Genomic DNA, 18,463 nt, shown 5'->3' with positions numbered 1-18,463 from the left:
CCTGCTTTTCCCCAGTCTCTGCCTCTCCCCTCAGGTGTCTGGTGTCCTCCAGTTTTCCCTCACATCTTCGTCTCCCCCTGCCCCTGTCTCCCCTGCCCACTCTCAACCTCCCTACATCTACCCTCCAGCGCCCAGGTCAGGCATAAACTCATTCCCAGGCACCCTGGTGGGAAGGACAGAGAAGGAAGTGGGGTGGGGGTCTCTGGCTCTCTCTCTTCTAGCTGCAGACTTCCCGTGGTGGGCAGGATACAGACCTCCTAAGGGTCATACGTTGGTGTTCTTGGAAACAGAGGAGGCCCGGCTGCTCCAGCGGCTGGGAATGGGTGGGCTGGGGCTGGATGCCCTGAAGCTGGATGCCCTGAGGGTGGACTCCCTGAAGCTGGATGCCCTGGGACTGGACGCCCTGAAGCTGGATGCTCTGGGGCTGGACGCCCTGAAGCTGGACTCCCGGCTCCTCTGGGCCAGCTGGTCGACCACCTTCAGCTTCTCGTGCTCCTCCTTCAGAAAGAAGTCCACCAGGAGACTCTTCTCCTTCTTAATCTGGTCGCTGATGTCCTGGGGGATGTCCGGAATCAGCCAGTCCACCAGCGCACTCAAGAACATCACGAGGTTCTGCCAGAGAGAAGTGGGGAAGGGGGAGGAGGGGGAAGGTGGATTCTGGGTGGGGAGAAGCCCTCCCCCTCATCCAACTCCCCTTTTAGGGTCTCCTTTGTTTCCCCAAAGAGCATTCCCACCTCTTGCATCCTCTCAGCATCCCTGAGAGACAGTCATCTTATCTGCATTTTGCTGAGAAGGAAACTGAGGCTCAGAGAGGGTAAGTGACTTGCTTGAAGTCACACAGCAGACAGGGGCAGAGCTGGGAGAATGCAAACCACGCTGGAGCTCTCTCTGCTATGCTATGCTGTCTAGATCTTGGGGCTCTTGGAATTTATGATCCTGAGGGCCCCATGCCCCCCTACACACACATTCTCTCCTCTTTCTGGAGGTTGCCTCTACCCCCTCCCTCTCTTGCAGGTTCCTGGCCTGCCCACCCTATCTCCCTGACCCTGTGCATTATGAACTCTGGGCAGGGGGCTTCCCAGTAGAATGTGGGATTGAGGAAATCATATGGGGAGCTGATGAGTGGGACCTGGGAAGGTGGAGGGCTGAGGTCCTGGAGGGTGGGGAGCTGGGAGGCTGGGGCCAGTTTCCCAGTGGACCTGGCTCTTGTTCCAGGGAAAATTGTTTCCTCTAGATTCCCAGAGGCAGGGGGCTCCCCGGCAGTGGAGAGTCACATGAGTGGGGGTGCAGGGGAACCATAATTCCTGCAGAACCCCCCACCACCCCAAGCGCCCTCTCGGCTGGACTCACCTGGAAGACGATGACAAAGGCCAGGCGGGCGGAGAGGACGGCCCAGTACTGCTTGGAGAACTCGTACTGGTGGGCAGCCCAAGGCGGCTCCCGATAATCTTTGAACCTGGACGGCGGGTGAGAGGGGCCGGATTAATGAGGAGCCCGGATGGGGAAGCCATACCGGCCGACCCTCCCCAACCCCTCTGCCCGGATCTGCGACGAAGAGCTGGCAGCCGGGGACGCCCCAGACCCAGGGGCCTGAACAAGGAAATGGGGTTTTCTGTTTAGACTCAAGAACAATGCACAGCGTGGCCCAGTACATTACTCAGGCCTGGGAGTCAGAGGTTCTAATTTCCTGGCTACAGCCACTATGGGCAAGTCATTTAACTTCTCTGTGCCTCAGTTATATCATCTGTAAAATGGGGATTAATACTGTGAGCCCCACGCAGATCATAGACTATGTCCAACCCGATTATCTCATATTTACCCCAGCACTTAATACTGTGCCTGGCACATAGTAAACGCTTAATAAATAATAATTAATAATAATGACAAGATCCGCCTGGAGGCTGGGTTCTTTTGGGAAAGGGTGAGGGGGGAGGAGGGAGAAGAAAGGAGGAAAAGGGGGCAAGTGGAGTGAGGGAAGGGCGTTCTTCAGAAAATGACTCCTATGCCTAGACTAGAAAATCCACAGGGTCAGCCCCTGGGGAGAGAAAGGCTCAGTCTTGTTGCCACAGACCCCTCCGCCCCCGCAGTCAGTGACCCATTTCCCTTAAAGAGGGACGCTATGGCTTCTCCGCGTCCCCCCGGCTCCGCACCCTTCTCCCAGCTGCACGATGTCTCGGGAAAAGTGTCCATCTCTGGCCAGCAGAGAGCGCGGGAATGAGGCCGTGGCCAAGGGCCAGGCAGGAGAGAGCAGACCGGGCCTTCCCCGCCCACCCAGCAGCTGATTGCAGCTGTTGAGGGCGACTTATAGGGGGAAGGGGGATCGAGGGGGGAGCTCGGGGGTGCTCCCCACTTTCAATCCCCTTCCTGCCCCTCACGACGTCCTCATTGCATGGAAGGGGAAACTGAGGTCCAGAGAGGTTAAATCACTTCCCGAAGATCGCCCAGTAGGCTAGGGGCAGATCATGGAATAATAATAATAACAATAATGGCATTTATAAGCTTTTACTATGTGCAAAGCACTGTTCTAAGCACTGGGGAGGATACACAGTGATCAGGTTGTCCCGCGTGGGGCTCACAGTCTTCATCTCCATTTTACAGTTGAGGGAACTGAGGCCCAGGGAAGTGAAGTGACTTGCCCAAAGTCACACAGCTGACAATTGGAAGAGTTGGGATTTGTCCCCCTCGTCCCCCTCTCCATCCCCCCATCTTACCTCCTTCCCTTCCCCACAGCACCTGTATATATGTATATGTGGTTGTACATATTTATTACTCTATTTATTTATTTTACTTGTACATTTCTATCCTATTTATTTTATTTTGTTGGTATGTTTGGTTCTGTTCTCTGTCTACCCCTTTTAGACTGTGAGCCCACTGTTGGGTAGGGACTGTCTCTATGTGTTGCCAATTTGTACTTCCCAAGCACTTAGTACAGTGGTCTGCACATAGTAAGTGCTCAATAAATACGATTGATTGATTGATTTTCACATAGTGAGTGCTTAATAAATGCTATTATTATTATTATTATGACCTCTGACTCCCAAGTCCATGCTCTTTCCATTGAGCCACACTGCTTCTCAACACAATTCCAGTCAGCTGACTCCTTTCCCCTAGACCACGCAGCCCCCTGACCCGAACTCTCCCTTTAATCTTTACCTATAGCTCTTCACAAAAAAATATTTACAAGCCTCCAGCCTCGGTGGGGTGGGACCTGGGAAGACTGGGGGTGGTCAACAATCTGGGCTGAAATATCTGTGACTGGCCAAAGCTCTAAGTGCTGTGGGCCAAGGAGGACTCCGTCTACCCTGGACCTCACATTTTGATCTCAATTTTTGGCCCCTTTCCTCCCAACCCTTCCCTCCCTCCTCTCTATTTCTGTCTCTGTTTGTCCGTCTGACTGTCTATTTGTTTCTCTCTGCCTCTGTTTCCGCCCCCCTATTGGCCCAGCGGGACCCTCCCCTAAAGACATACAGGGGTGGGGGTGGGGCCAGGTGGCCTTTCGCTGCAGGTTCCCAATAAATCCTGAGCCCACCCATGGATCAGTCCCCAACCCTCTTCAGAAACTCCCCTGACCCAGATCAATCTCGAGGGAATGGAGAAGGGTCTTCACAGACAATAGAAAGCACCACACCCTGCTTCTCCAGGCTTTAGTCGTGAGGAAAAAACCACCAAAGAGCTACCTAGGCCTTCCTTCCAGGCTGGGTCACTTGACTGCAGGCGGGGTGCTGGGAGAAGGACTGGACCCCATTAAGTCTAGAGCAATGGGGGCTCATTGTTCTCAGAGTCAGCGGGTGGTTGGGTTTTTCGTTGAAAGTAAGAAAATCCAAATATGTCAGCACATCAGGAGGGGCTTGGACAGATACATGGATGAGCATTTATAGTAGATCACTGGGGTAGGGTCGGGGTGGAGAGGGGAGAGTCAGGGGTGTTGGATGATCTGTGCTGGATCACTGAATGAAGAGTCAGGGATGGAGAGGGGAGAATCAGGGGTGTTGGATGGTCTGTCTTCTTTGAAGAGGCAGGTGAGAGGCTGACCCTCCAGAGGCAGACTAGATCCCAGGCACCGGGCAGCCAGATGCCCATCAGCAGGCAGAGACCCAGCACCCACAGCTCCAGCTGTGAGGCAGCTGGAAACATCTGTGCTAGCATCTGCTATTTACTTCTTTTGTCCGTCTGTTTGTTTGTTTGTCCATTTCGCTATTCTTGGGTTTGAGCTTCCTTTCTCAATCTGTTGCCATTTCCTCTGTGGTCTGTGTGGGGAGGGGGATGACCCTCTTTGCATCTGTTTAGGCTAATGTCTTCGGTGTGGGTTGTAAGTGCTCTTCCAGGCCCAGAATGGGTCAGAAATAGTACATATTGGGAACCTGGGTCCTCACTGCTGGGGATGTGGACCCCCAATCCTAGAGGTTCCTGGGCTGCAGACCCCCAAGACCTGGAAAAGGGCCTGGCCACAAACCAAACGTTGGCTTACAGGCCTGATCCCAGCCCAGCAAACACCTGACCCGATCCATCCTCAATGCAAGGTGTGGAGTCAACGAAAGGCAAATGGGAGAGGCTCGAAGTGGAGAAATTGAGGCCCAAAGGAGTGGCCCCACCCTCAGACCAGCCACAAAGTGAGAGGCAGATCTGGGGCTAGGACCCAGACTCCTTCTCCAGACTGACCCCTGGCCCTCTGGCCTCGGGACCCTGGGACTCCAGCCTGACTTCCCCCTGACTCCAGCTGGTTACCTGCAGAGCAGCCCGTCCTGGTGGAATTGTGAGTCAGCAGGCTGGGTGCCCTCCTTGAGCTGGCTGACATTGAAGTAGGAGAGGGTGTGATTGACGAAGCCATGCAGGGAACCGTCCGGGCTGTAGCCGTACTGGTAGACCAAGCGTGGGATGAAGTCCGAGGTGATAGCAATGACGAAGGCCTGGAGGACAGAACGTGTGGGTCAGGGGGAGACCCCAGGTCCTCTGGGGCCCAGTGGCCCTGGGGGGGCAGGCGCCGGTGGTGGCAGAAGCACTGAAAGCTTTGGGCCGCCTGCCCCCGGCAGAGAGGCCGGGATGGTGCCTTCACCCAGCCTCACCCTCCTCCGCTCCCCTCCCACTCTTCCGCCCTTGTCCAAATAATAATCAGTGATATTTATTGAGTGTTTACTGTGTGTAGAGCACTGTACTAAGTACTTGGGAGAGTTCAATCCAATAAAGTTGGTAGGTGTGATCCCTGCCCTCAAGCATTAAGTATGGACTAAGCAAAGCAGTGTGGCTCAGTGGAAAGAGCACAGGTTGGGGAGCCAGAGGTTGTGGGTTCTAATCCTGGCTCCACCACGTGTCAGCTGTGTGACCTTGGGTAAGTCACTTAACTTCTCTGGGCCTCAGTTCCCTTATCTGTAAAATGGGAATGAAGACTGTGAGCCCCACGTGGGACAACCTGATTTCCTTATATCTACCCCAGTGCTTAGAACAGTGCTTGGCACATAGCGCTTAACAAATACCAAGAAAAAAAAAGATTAAAGTTAATATAAGATCTGGCAAAGTTGCCGACCCATGTGGGGCTCACAGTCTAGGAGGGAGCCTCAGTTTTCTCCTCTGTAAAATGGGGATCTGATCCCTGCTCTCATACCCTGGACTGGGAGTCTCAGGCAGAAGGGTGACTGGGTTGAATCTTATTTTTCTATATGTACCCTGGCACTTAACATATAGCAGGTGCTCAACAACTCCTCATGGCTTAGCAGAAGGGAGCCTGCCTGATTCAGGGGGATTCTCCCACAGAATCTGGGGTGGGGGTGGGGGGATGGGGGGGTGGTGTGTGTGTGTGTGCGTGTGTGTGTGCGTGTGTGTGTGTGGGTATGTATATATATATACATATATATATATAGCTATATATATAGCTATATAGCCAGGTCCACGGCAGGCATGGAGGGAGGCTCAGAGGGAGCCTAGGTCGGTCCCAACACCCTGGACTCTGGGGAAACCCACACTTACATTGATGATCACGGAAAACTTCCCGATTCCAGTCAGAATGTCAAACCAAATGCCTGGAAAACAGTCAGGGGTCACCTGCAGTCCTCATCTGGGCAGCACGATCTGCCTTTGGCTCTCCATGCCGAGGGAGTAGGGGAGGTGCAGGTAACGAGAGACAGCGTGGAACCCAGAGCCAGGGAGAAGTGGCCTGGGTCCTCAGGGCAGTGAGACCGGGCCGCACAGGGGATGGTCTGGGGGGGCTGGGGGAAGGTAGTTCTTGTGGCTTCGAGGGGAGCTAATGGGGACTGCTGGTGAAAAGAACATCTCCAACTGGTGGGAGTTCAAAAAAATCTGCTGTGGATAATCCCCCAAAATACATAATCCACTGGCAAGTAAAAGCGTGTGACTAGCGTGTCTCCCCACCCCTACCACAGGAGGAGGTGGCCAAGTCTCCTGAGGACAGGAAGAATTGCTGATAGCCTGGGGACAGGAGGGTGGACCAAATGACCTCTGGAGGGCTTCCCAGCTAGAGACTTTAATTATGGAGCAACATTGGGTGGGTAGACTAGGGGGATGGAATCCCCTGGTTCTTAGTCAATAAGGACCGTTGGGGCGGGTCAAGTGTGCCTCCCAATGGGGGTGGGGGGCAGAGGGGCATGGGTGTCTACCTATGTCTTTGGTTCTCACGGCATCCGGGCGCCTCAGCTCTGTCACAAACTTCTTTGCATCCAGCCGGACTTCGATGACGTTGTTGAGGAGGGCAAACGCAGGGGCCAGAGGGAATGAGGCCACAAACAAGGTAACAAAGCCAAACTGGATAACTGAAGACCAGTCCCAAGTCAGGAGAAATGGCAGGAGGGACAGTGAGGAAGACAACAGGAAAAACAACAGAAGAGACCCCAGGGGAGACGAGTCTCAGCGAGGTAGAACACGGGGGCCGCAGTGCCCTCTCCTCCCCCAAATCCCCTCCGGGGTCTACCCCAACCAGTTCTGACCCATCACCCGGACACAGTCTCCCCTCCTCAAGGACCCACTCCATTCTGAAAATACACACACATACACACACACAGTCTTTCTTTCATCACCTATCTCTCCGCCTCATCTTTCTATTTCTTTATGGGACCATGTTTCAAACTCAGCTCTCTGATCTGCTTCTCTCTTTTTGCCTCTCTCATGTCTTTCCATGTCTCATCTCTGTCCCTTTCTCTCTCTCTCTCCCACACAGCTCCCTCTCACAGGCTTAGGTAAACCTGCTGTAAGCCACACTGGAATCGATGGGATCCCCTTCTCCAGCTTTGAGGGGAGAGGGAGGACACTGTGGTCACCCTGGTCAATTGCCCCCAAATTCCCGGTCCCATCAGCCCCTAGCCTCCTGCCTTGGGGCCTCTCCCCAGGTGTTCCAACACTACAACTGACACAGTGCTACAGTACCACACCGTCTTTAAGAAACACCGCCTGGACATCTGAAACGTGACGGGAACCTGAGCTAGTTTAGAGAGATGAGTTTGCCTGGGGGCAGAAGGGAAACCCAAGGCCATGCCAATATTTGGAAGCGGGGACCCATGCCCCAGTACTCGGCACCCAGTGATGATTGTCTGATGAAATGGCCCTAGAAGAGCCAAACACCCACGGATCATCATCTTAAATAGTATTTACTGGGTGCCTACTGTGTGCAGAACACTGTACTGAGTACCTATCATGTGCAAAGCATTGAACTGGGTGCCTGCGGTGTGTACAGTGCTGTACTGGGTTCAGAGAGCTATGTTGGGTATTGAGAACAAGCAGTAGAAATTTAACAAGTCTGTGTTCTGACCAGAGGGCTTTGCTGCGGTAACCAGCCACCAGTCCAGCATTTGCCCAGAAAGGGGAGATGTTCCAGCCCTTTAGCAGGTCCTGGAGAGTGGGGGACAATTTTCTAACAAGACTCTCTGGCCATGGTGGGCTGCGGGTGCAGCCAGCCCCCTCAAGGCGGGATCGGACTGTGGAATTTGCTGTCAAGTCTGGGGCGGGGTGGAGGAATTATCACAGAAATCAAAACAGATGTGGGAGCAATTCCCAAACCTGTAAACTGCTGCGGGAATATCGAAAGGCTTTACTGCCATCCCTCCATGGGCCCCTCCCTGGCCTGAGGGCCCGGCTCTGGGGACCAAGGTCCTCTTCATAGTCAGGGCAAGGGCCAGGGCCAGGAGGACAGGCTGAACACAGAGAACAGAACAGAAAGAGAAATTCTGGGGTCCTTTCAGTCCCGCTTCAAAGCTCTCAGTTCTGATCAGAGATCAAGGAAATTGAGGCTAGAGTCTGCACCAAAGAACTGAGGGGAAGAAAATGGTTTCACCCATATAACTGGAACCCAGAGACACCAACCCCACCACCGCGACTGCTGGAACATGGGGTCAAGGACCCCATTGCCCCCAAAGCTGGAACCTGGGGACACCAGTCCCATCGCCCCAACAGCTGGACTCGGGGGCACCTCCTCCTTCTTGCCAGCAGTGATATTTGCAAACCCTCCAAAGTTCCAGCCAGGAATGCAGGGAGGAAGAAGAGGAGTTTACTTCCGGCCAACTGCCAATGTACAGCATGCCACACAAGAGGCATGGAGGCCACATTGTGAAATCCACCCTCTCATCCACCCTCCCACCTGGGATTAAAGAACAATGTGACCCACACTCCCCATCAGCTCCCCCTGCCCCTTCTCTCCATCAGCTCCCCTTCCCCTCCACCTCTCCATCACCTCCCCTTCCCCTTAAAGAGATGCTGGGGGATCTGACCACCACAGAGATAGAAAAATGATCAGAAAACCAGAGGCAAAAGGTATTGTGGAGAAGCCAAGGATGCCCATATGGGAAAAGCAGGCCAAAGCACCAGGCAGAGAAGAAGATAGTAAATGCTTAACGATTACTATAATTATTATTTATCTAGCGTTTACTGTGTGCAGAACACTGAACTAATCACTTGGAAGAGTACAGTACAACAGAGTTGGTAGACATGTTCCTTACCCACAGTGAGCTTACAGTCTAGAAAGGGAGATAGACACTAATATAAGAAGAAGAAGAAGAAGAAGAAGAAGGGGGCAGAGTGAACCACAAGCAGAGCCCAGAGAGTGGGGCTACAGCATTGGCCCAGCTGAAAGGCATTTACTGAACCTTGGACTGAGGGCCTACTGTGTGCACAGCACTGTGCTGACTACTGGCTGGGTGCAGAGCTCTGTACTGGGCACTTGGGAAAATTCAATAGACTTGCAAGCCCTGGGCCCTGGCCTGGAATAGCTGTAGGCTAATCAGGGAGACTGTAAACCCCTTGTGGGCAGAGAACATGTCTACTATGTACTCTCCCAACCACTTAGTACAGTGCTCTGATCACAGTAAGCACTCAATAAATATGAGTGATTGATTGGAAAGGCAGGTAGAGTCTCTCTGCAAACCACTCTGCAACCTCCTCACCTGCAACCTGCAGCTCAGCCCCTGTGCCTGCAAGATTCCTCTTCCCTTGGACTCTGGGCCCCTCCCCATCTGCATTCTGAAGACTCTATCTGCTTCAGCCTTCAAACCTACCATAATAATAATAATAACATTTATGGTATTTGTTAAATGCTTACTATGTACAAAGCACTATTCTAAGCCCTGGGGTGCATATGAGGCAATCAGATTGTCCCACATGGAGCTTCCAGTCTTAATCCCCATTTTACAGATGAGGTAACTGAGGCACAGAGAAGTTAAGCGATTTGCCCAAAGTCACACGGCAGACAAGTGGCGGAACTGGATTAGAGCCCACATCCTCTGACTCCCAAGCCCATACTCTTTCCCCTAAGCCAAGCTGCTTCTCTATCTTCCCATCTTCCCCTGCCCTAGTTTTCCCTCCTCTGCCCCCACCCAGACCTGCCCTTCCCTGTCCCCGGCCCCAACCTAATTGAGGAAAATGTAAATAGTAAGCCCCTCCCCTGCCTAGCCCTCTGTACCCCCCACCACTACACACACACTCACACTCATTTACACTCGCACTCACACATGTCCCTGATGCGGGAGAGGCGATTCCAACTGACAGGTTTGAGCAGCAAAGCCCGGGCTGCTTCCTGGCATTGTGGGTGGTCCGCACAGCAGCCGGCTCTGACAGCTGAGAGACCCTCCCACCGCCTCCGCTCGGCCTCCCTGCTCCCGGGAGAGGACCATTCGGCCGGCAGGCTGGCCGGCAGGGGCTCCTCTAGTCTCTCGTTGCACGAGGGCCAGCCCCACTCTGTTTTGCTCCCTGGAGGGTGGGGAGGGGTCAGAAGCTGCTGCTGCTGCCACCTTGGACGACCCCCACCCCACAGTGTGCAAACATATACACAAGCATGCCCTGTCCTCCACCAGCAGCAGCCGGAAAGGTCCCTGTCCTCCTAGGCCTCAGTTTCTCCACCTGTAAAATGGGTATAATAATCTCTTAGGGATGTCAGTAGAAGAGACAAGAAAAGAGACAGGGACCAAGCACCGATAGAAGGTGAGCAGGATGAGAAGGATCTAAACATTATATATTATGTATTTATATTAGTGTCTGTCTCCCTTTCTAGACTGTAAGCTCACTGTGGGTAAGGAACATGTCTACCAACTCTGTTGTACTGTACTCTTCCAAGTGATTACTTCAGTGATCTGCACACAGTAAACGCTAGATAAATAATAATTATAGTAATCGTTAAGCACTTACTATATGCCAAACACCGTTCTAAGTGCTGGGGTAGATACAAGTTAATCAGGTTGGACTTAGTCCCTGTCCCACAGGTGAGGGTCACAGTCTTAATCCCCATTTTGTAGCTGAAGGAACTGAGGCCCAGAGAAGTGAAATGACTTGCCCAAGGTCACACAACAGACAAGTGGCAGAGTTAGAATTAGAACCCAGGTCCTTCTGACTTCCAGGCCTGGGCTCTACTTCTAAGCCATGATGCTTCCCATTGAATGATTTAAATTCATAACTTATTTTAAGGCCTGTCTCCCGCTCTAGACTCTAAGCTCCTTGTGGGCAAGGCACATGTCTACTGACTCTATTATATGGTATTCTTCCAAGCATTTAGTACAGTGCTCTGTACACAGTAGCATTCAATAAATATGATTGATTAATCTGTTGGACCACTGATCTCCCCATCTCCCCCAGGAGGCCTTCCCTGATTAATCCCTCATCTCCACACCCTATCTCCCCAACATGCTGCCACTCCAATACTCCCATGTCATCTCAGCCCATAGATAATCGCACCCCACTTCCCACCCACCCACTTCAACCAATGGAATTTACTGAGTGCTTACTGTATGAAGAGCACTATACTAAGCCCTTCTAGACTGTGAGCCCACTGTTGGGTAGGGACCGTCTCTATATGTTGCCAAACTGTACTTCCCAAGTGCTTAGTACAGTGCTCTGCACACAGCAAGCGCTCAATAAATACGATTGAATGAATGAATGAAAGCCCTCGGGAAAGTACAATACAATAAAGTTAACAGATATGATCCCTGCCCACAGGGAGCTTCCCACCTGCACTTCTAGCCAGATTTTCAAACTTTGCTCCTTCCTTCTAGCCAGATTTTCAAACTTTGCTCCTTCCTGCTACTTTATTTTAGTGTCTCTCTCCCTTATCTAGGTTGTAAGCTCCTTAAGGACAGGAACTGTGTCAATTAACTCTACTGTATTCTCCCAAGTGCTCAGTATAGTGGCCCCCAGGACACCACCAGCCACCCTCACACTGACCCCCACAAGGGCCCAAGCCCCACAGCCTCCCCAGCCCCCATGGCTCATACCCATCTCCATGTACTCAGGGGTCAGCCCAGTGTATGGTTCCAGCCCGTAGTCTCGCTCCCACTGCATAGGGTGCCTGGACTGGACTGAGTCCGTATCTGCCGCCGGCAACTCCACCTCGCTCTTGAGGCTCCGGAACAGCTTCTTCAGCTTCCTGGGGAGGGAGAAGGGGTCAGGGCCTCCGCTGGACTCCGGAGGCCAGGCAGTGGGGAAGGGACCATGGGAGAGGGGCCATAGGTAGGGTGATGGGAGGGCAGGTCTCCTAAAGACTCTTCTTCCCCATAATAATAATGATAGTTATTAGTATGGTATTTGTTAAGCACTCACTATAGTAATAATGATAGCATTTATTAAGCGCTTACTATGCGCAAAACACTGTTCTAAGTGCTGGGGAGGTTACAAGGTGATCAGGTTGTCCCATGGGGGGCTCACAATCTTAACCCCCATTTTACAGATGAGGGAACTGAGGCCCAGAGAAGTTAAGTGACTTGCCCAAAGTCACACAGCTGACACGTGGTGGAGTCGGGATTTGAACCCATGACCTCTGACTCCAAAGCCCATGCTCTTTCCACTTTGCCATGCTGCTTCTCTATATGCCAGGCACTATATGCCAGGCACTGTTCTAAGTACTGGGTAGTAACAAGATTATCAGGTTGGACATAGTCCTTGTCCCACATAGGGCTCACCATCTTAATCCCTGTTTTGTAGATAAGGGATCTGAGGCACAGAGAAGTTAAGCTACTTGCCCAAAGTCACAAGGCACACAAGTAGCAGAGTCGGGATTAGAACCTATGACCGTCTAACTTCCATTATGACCCTTCCATTTCAGAAAGAGGGGAACAGAGGACAAAGAGGGGTGGGATCACATAAACCCTCTTCTTCCCCATCATGACCCTTTCATTTCAGAAAGAAAAGAATGGGGACCAGAGAAGGGAGAGGTCTGGAGCCAGGTGGTCTAAGCTCCGGGCTCCTGGCCAGCCTGCAGAGGGGAGTCCCGTTCTGGACAGACCTCGGGGTCGTCCCCCGCCCCCGACTCTGTCCTAACGGCTGTTTCCCTGCCTAGGGGAGAGTCCAACAGCACAGCAGAGGGTCCCAACCTTTGGGGAGCTCACACTCCCCAAATGGAGAAGACGGACAGGTGGACAGACTGACACACAAAATGACGCACACCCTGTTGGAGCAAAAGGAAGAGAAAGGAGAGGTGTGACCATCAGGAAGAAAAGTTAGATCATTAGAGGCCAGGAGGCTGCAAGGCCTAGCCCAGTGGATGTAGGCTCTCCTCCTTGAAATGACCCTTCCCTGCTCCCACCCCGCCCGCCCTTCGGGCTCACCCGGACCTGAGTCTGGGCCCCGTCTTTGGTTCATCCATGGACTCCAGATGGCTGGGCCCAGGGTTTGTGGAGCAGGCATCGCCCAGCTCTGGAGGGCCCCATCCCCTGTCGCCCTCCCTCCACCCCCGCCTGCTACGTTGGCCCTTCCAGGAGAAGGAACCATCGCTTGGTTTCCTCATTGGATGTGGGATGTGAATGCCCTGCTCTGCACCCTCTGCTGCCCAACTTCCAGCTCTGCCCTGTGGATGCAACCTCGGGCCTAGCAGCATGGCATAGTGGATAGAACCTGGGCTAGGGAGTCAAAAGGTCAGGGGTTCTAATCCTGGCTCCACCACTTGTCTGCTGTGTGACCTTGGGCAAGTCAGTTAACTTCTCTGTGCCTCGTTTACCTCATCCATGAAATGGGGATTCAGACTGTAAGCCCCATGTGGGTACCTCATTACCTTGTATCTACCCCAGCATTTTCAACAGTGCTTGGCACATAGTAAGCACTTAAATACCATCATTATCATTATTTCATTATTATTAACTTTCCTCATCTGTAAAATGGGCAGAAAGCCCCCAGACCCTCCTGTTCCCTCCAGGAGGTGGAGGAAGGAGGCTGGATGGGGAAGTCGTTGGGAGAAACTTAAGATCAAAGCAACCGAGCTGCCCCCACCGGTGGGATCCCAGGATAAAGGGAAATATTTGTTGGAAAGAGTAGGCCGCCCTGGGGGTCCCCTCCCTGAACTGATCAGTGCCCCAGGCCCGGCTAGGAGAGGGAGGTCTTTGTGGGGGCCTGGGGACAAACTGGGAGTGGGGGCTGTCTGGAGGGGTGGCTTGGGGTGGCTCCTTGAAGGGAGAAGGGAGGACTTTTGGGGGGCAGCCAGGAGGGATGTTCAGGAGGGCACCAAGAGGGACTTTCTGGATGGGAGTGGGGGGGGTTTGTGTAGGTTGGGCCAATCTCCAGGCTAGTCCAAAAGGGGTGTCCCAGGGTCACAAACCCGCACGTACACACACAAACACCAGGGCTTGCCAAGGGAGGAGACACGAAGGAATTGGGGTGGGGGATGGGGCCTGAGGGCATTGGGGGTGGGCGACGCGGAGGCTAGGGTGGGGCAGGGGCAGATCCGCAGGAGACCCGAGCGGGGGCACCGCTCTACAGGGAAGAGGCGGTCGGTGCCAAGCTCCAGTAAACAGTCGGAGTCAACTTCGTTTAAGCGAGACGGAAGCTGCCCCCGAGCGAGATCAGCAAAAACATATGGCAGAGGAGGAGACAGAAAGGGATCCCTCCCGCCGCCCGCTGCCTGCCCGCCCGCCGTCTGCCCGGGGCTGGCCCGGGCAGGGCGGCTGTGTCTGTGGGAGGCCGGCAGCTCCGCACCCGAGTACCTGAGGGTGCGAAGTTGGGTTGCATGAGCAGTGCTTTAGTGGCCCCTGGGTGCCACAGAAAATTTTATCTAGTAGGCCCAGGACTGTGCCGAAGAGCATAATCACTGGGTTTTATGCGTTCCCTCTGAGTGGCTTTTCTACTCGAAGGGGAAGGTGGGTGTCGGGGCGAGTTGGCTCTGAAGGGGTCCCATGAACCTCCACTGCCATGGGGAGACAACCCCAGGGAGGGGGACGGAGAGGAGGAGGGAGGGAAATGGGAGGGGAGAGGGAGATGGGGAAGAGAAGAATGGAAGAGGATGAGGAGAGAGAGGAGGGAGTAACTCCCCCTTGGATGGCTTCTGGAGGAAGTGGTTTTCTTATTTATTGATGGAGGGATCGATAAGAGACTTCCACTTTCAGGAATCTCAAATTCAAAGGGCAAAGCCCTTCCAAAGACCAGAGGAGCAGAAGGACACGGGCCTCTGGAACCAGCCAGCCACAGAGGAGGAAGGGGCAGGATTGGGGTCGCTGACCTCAGGCACCAGTCGGAACTGCCCCCGCCCCACAACAGCCTTCCCCGCTTACATCACCACCACCTCGCTGCCCCTGCATCACTTTCACCCTTAGTCCAGTGCTCTGCACAAAGTGCTATGCCACTGATTTATCTTCACCTTCCTGGATGTTGGCAGGACCCTCAGCGGTGATGGGTCGGGAGGGGAGGGGGGAGAGGGGAGGGGGAGAGCTGAGCCTACGACCCCACAAGCAGAATCGGGCTCTGTCACGGGCCAGCAGGAACTCAGCTTGTCTCCTTTCAGGCTTTCTTTCCTCCTTTCCCTCAATCAATCAACCAATCAATTAATTAACGTTATTTACTGAATGTTTACCTTGTGCAGAGCACTGGACTAAGCGCTCGGGGAAATACAATACCAAAGAATTGGTGGGCATGATCCCTGCCCACAAGGAGCTTACAGTCATCCCCCCACCTCCCTCAGCTCCCTCCTCCTCCACCGGGAACTCGACCCTTCTCGCTTCAAAACTCCTTCTTCCTCCTCCTCCTCCTCGCATTTGGAAAACAAACCAGCCTGTTCTATTTCCAGCCTCGCGCACATACCAATGCTTTGGGTTTGGACAATTAATTCCTTCCGTGAATGAATTCCGTTCTAACGCCTCTGAGGGCAGGGAAGGAAGCGGCTTCCAAACAGACAGATCGAAAGGCTCAGAGCTTTGCAGTCTGGACAGGCACAGGCTGAGAAAGGGCGGGGCTGGAGTTTACAGGACATGGGGTGGACAGGTCGTACACGGAATTGCTTTTCCTCAAATCCCCTCCCCAGGGAGGGGGGCTCCCACTGGAGCTTGGCGCGGTACAGTTTAAGAACCAACAGCGGGAAACATGTATTCCCCCAGCATGGGTTGAGCACGGGAAATCCGTCCTTGAGGGGAGCTGTACAGCTGAAAACACCAACAGGCCCAGAGGGGTTTGTGCAGATCTGTGGGGAAGATTCCCTGCTGGGTCACTGCAGGGGAGTCAGGGATGGAGGGGAGAGTCAAGGGGGTTGGATGGTCCATGTTGGATCATGGGACGGGGGGGGGGGGGGGGGGGGGGGAGAGTCAGTGATGAAGAAGGGGGAATCAGGAGTTATGGATGGTCTGTGCTGGGTCACTGGGGGAGAGTCAAGGATGGAGAGAGAGAATCAGGGGTGTCAGATGGTCAGTGCTGGGTCACTGTGGGAGAGTCAATGATGGAGAGGGGAGAGTCAGGGGTGTTGGATGATCCATTCTGAGTCATCGGGGGACAGTCAAGGTTGGAGAGGGGAGGCTGTGTCTTTATGTATATAAATGTGACTGTGTGAATGTGCACATGTGTGTGAGAGGAAGGGTGAATGTGCCCATGTAGGATGTGGGGCTGGTAGGGACTCTAGCCCCTAGGCAAAGGATTACTGTGTTTATCAGCCCCTTAGAGCCAGTCCTCACTGTATTGATCACAGGACAACAGTTAGGTTGGAATAGTAATAATAATAATAACAAATGTGCTTACTATAGCCCAAGCACTATGCTAGATGCTGCGGTAGATATAAGATAATCAGGTCAGGCACAACCTCCATCCCACAAGGCACTCACAATTTAAGTAGGAAGGAGAACAAGTATATAATTCCAAGTTTACAAATGAGGAAACTGAAACCCAGAAAAATGAAGTGACTTTCCCACAGCAGGTCCCACAGGAGGCAAGTGGCAGAGTGGGATTAGAACCCATGTCCTCTGACTCCCCAGATCCCACCTCTTTCCACTGAGCTAGGCTTCCCACCATGGGCTGGCACCTTCAGTGACCAATCAGTGTAGGAGAAGATAATGAAGGGGGAGAGAGTCCCCAGGTAGCCCACTTCAGCCCCCTCCCCGAACCCCACGCCCATCCCACTATGGGGGATTCCCAGGAATGGGGAGGGGGACCAGGGCATGGAGTGACGGGGGTGTGGTGCTTGTCTACATACGGGACCCCGATCTCGAAGATGTTGTTCTGGATCAGCTGTTTCCCTAGCATGATAATGCTCAGTTGGATGCACAGCTCCATGAGGCAGCCACCCGGGGCACACTGCGGGTGACAGGGTAGGGGTCAGTGTCCCCAGCCCCTGGCCTCTGCCCCCACCCCGGCCAGCCAGGAAACACTCACCTCCTCCATGCGATACCCGTGGAACACATATACGTAATGGCCGGGCCGGCCCACGAACCTGGAGGCAGAAGGTCCCGGACGGACGAGGGGGGATGTCAGGAAGTCGGCAGGGAAAGGGTCGCCTGCCTGGGGTCTGGGGTGGTCCCGCTCTGCCCTCTGTCCGGCTCCATCCTCCATGGGCAGCCCTTCCCGGGGGCCGCAGTCCCAGCCTCACTTACCCCCTACTCTCTGACCAGACCCAAGCATTCCCAGAAGCGCTGGACAGACCCCCCGCATGAGAAAACCCAGGGGACTGCGAGTTCACACTGAAATGCTGCCATATCAGCTGACCACAGGCCAAACTGCTCAGGTGTTCTGGTTCTAGAGTAGAGTCTAGAATGGCCCCCAAGCTCCCAGGTCAGTGAGGAGTTGAGGGGCCTGGGGCCATTCTGCAGATCCCCCACCCACTCGCCAGCGGATGGTGCCCCTTGGGCCCCCTCCCCACCCCTGCCCTGGCAGTTCTCCCACCTCCCTTTGAAGAAGGCCACGTAGAAAATCGGAGAAAAGGCGTTGACAAACTTGAGCAGGAAAGCCTTCAGGATAAGGCGCTCTTCGAAGGCTTGCTCCGTTTTCGGGATCTCTGTTGGGGGCGGGAAAATGTCAAGCGGTAGCGTGAGCCTCGGTAGGACCAAGATTCCCCTCCTCCCGGCCTCCCTGCCACCCCACACTTCTCTCTGCTCACCGGATTATTTTTCTGGTAAACCATTTAGTCCATATCTCCCCACTCCTCAAAAACTTCCAACTGTTGCTCATCCACTTCTGGATCAAGGAGAAACTCCTTACCATCAGCTCCAAGGCATTCTATCAGTTTTTCCCCTCCTACCTTACCTCACTGATTTCCTTCTACAACCCAGCCCGCACTCTTCACTCCCTTAACACCACCCTAACTCCTCGATCTCTTCTATCTAGCCAGTGACCCCTTGCCCAAGCCCTCTCTTGGACTTGGAACTCCCACCCACTTCATATCTAGCAGACCACCACTCCCCCCAACTTAATAATAATAATTATTATTATTATGCTTGAGAAGCAGGACATTGAGAAGCAGCATAGCTTAGTGGAAAGAGCCCGGGCTTGGGAGTCAGAGGTCATGGGTTCTAATCCTGGCTCCGCCACTTGTCAGCTGTGTGACTTTGGGCAAGTCATTTAACTTCTCTGGGCCTCAGTTATCTCATCTGTAAAATGGGGATTATGACTATCAGCCCCACGTGGGACATCCTGATTACCCTGTATCTACCCCAGCACTTAGAACAGTGCTTGGCACATAGTGAGCACTTAACAAACACCACCTTTATTATTATTATGCTATCTGTTGAGTGCTATGTGCCAAGCACTGTTCTAAGCACTGGGGTAGATACAAGCTAATCAGGTTGTTCCATGTGGGACTCTC

At 53.5% G+C, this 18,463-nt stretch overlaps 1 protein-coding gene across 1 annotated transcript in view; it reads right to left on the bottom strand.

Moving 5' to 3' along the window:
- ANO2 (anoctamin 2) overlaps nt 1–18,463 on the bottom strand; it is a 67,140-nt gene continuing 48,677 nt past the window's right edge. Inside the window, exons 16-24 of the mRNA XM_038767878.1 lie at nt 17,545–17,656; nt 17,038–17,095; nt 16,859–16,959; nt 11,697–11,848; nt 6,609–6,761; nt 5,962–6,014; nt 4,726–4,907; nt 1,351–1,456; nt 1–612 (exon numbers count right to left, since the gene is read on the bottom strand). Of these exons, the coding sequence (XP_038623806.1) occupies nt 265–612; nt 1,351–1,456; nt 4,726–4,907; nt 5,962–6,014; nt 6,609–6,761; nt 11,697–11,848; nt 16,859–16,959; nt 17,038–17,095; nt 17,545–17,656 (1,265 nt within the window). The 3' untranslated portion in view covers nt 1–264. The remainder of the gene's footprint in view (nt 613–1,350; nt 1,457–4,725; nt 4,908–5,961; nt 6,015–6,608; nt 6,762–11,696; nt 11,849–16,858; nt 16,960–17,037; nt 17,096–17,544; nt 17,657–18,463) is intronic.

The sequence above is a fragment of the Tachyglossus aculeatus genome, chromosome 27, assembly GCF_015852505.1.
Source record: "Tachyglossus aculeatus isolate mTacAcu1 chromosome 27, mTacAcu1.pri, whole genome shotgun sequence".
Taxonomy (NCBI): domain Eukaryota; kingdom Metazoa; phylum Chordata; class Mammalia; order Monotremata; family Tachyglossidae; genus Tachyglossus; species Tachyglossus aculeatus.
Note: the sequence above shows the minus strand (reverse complement) of the source record. Positions and strands in the feature narration are given on the sequence as shown.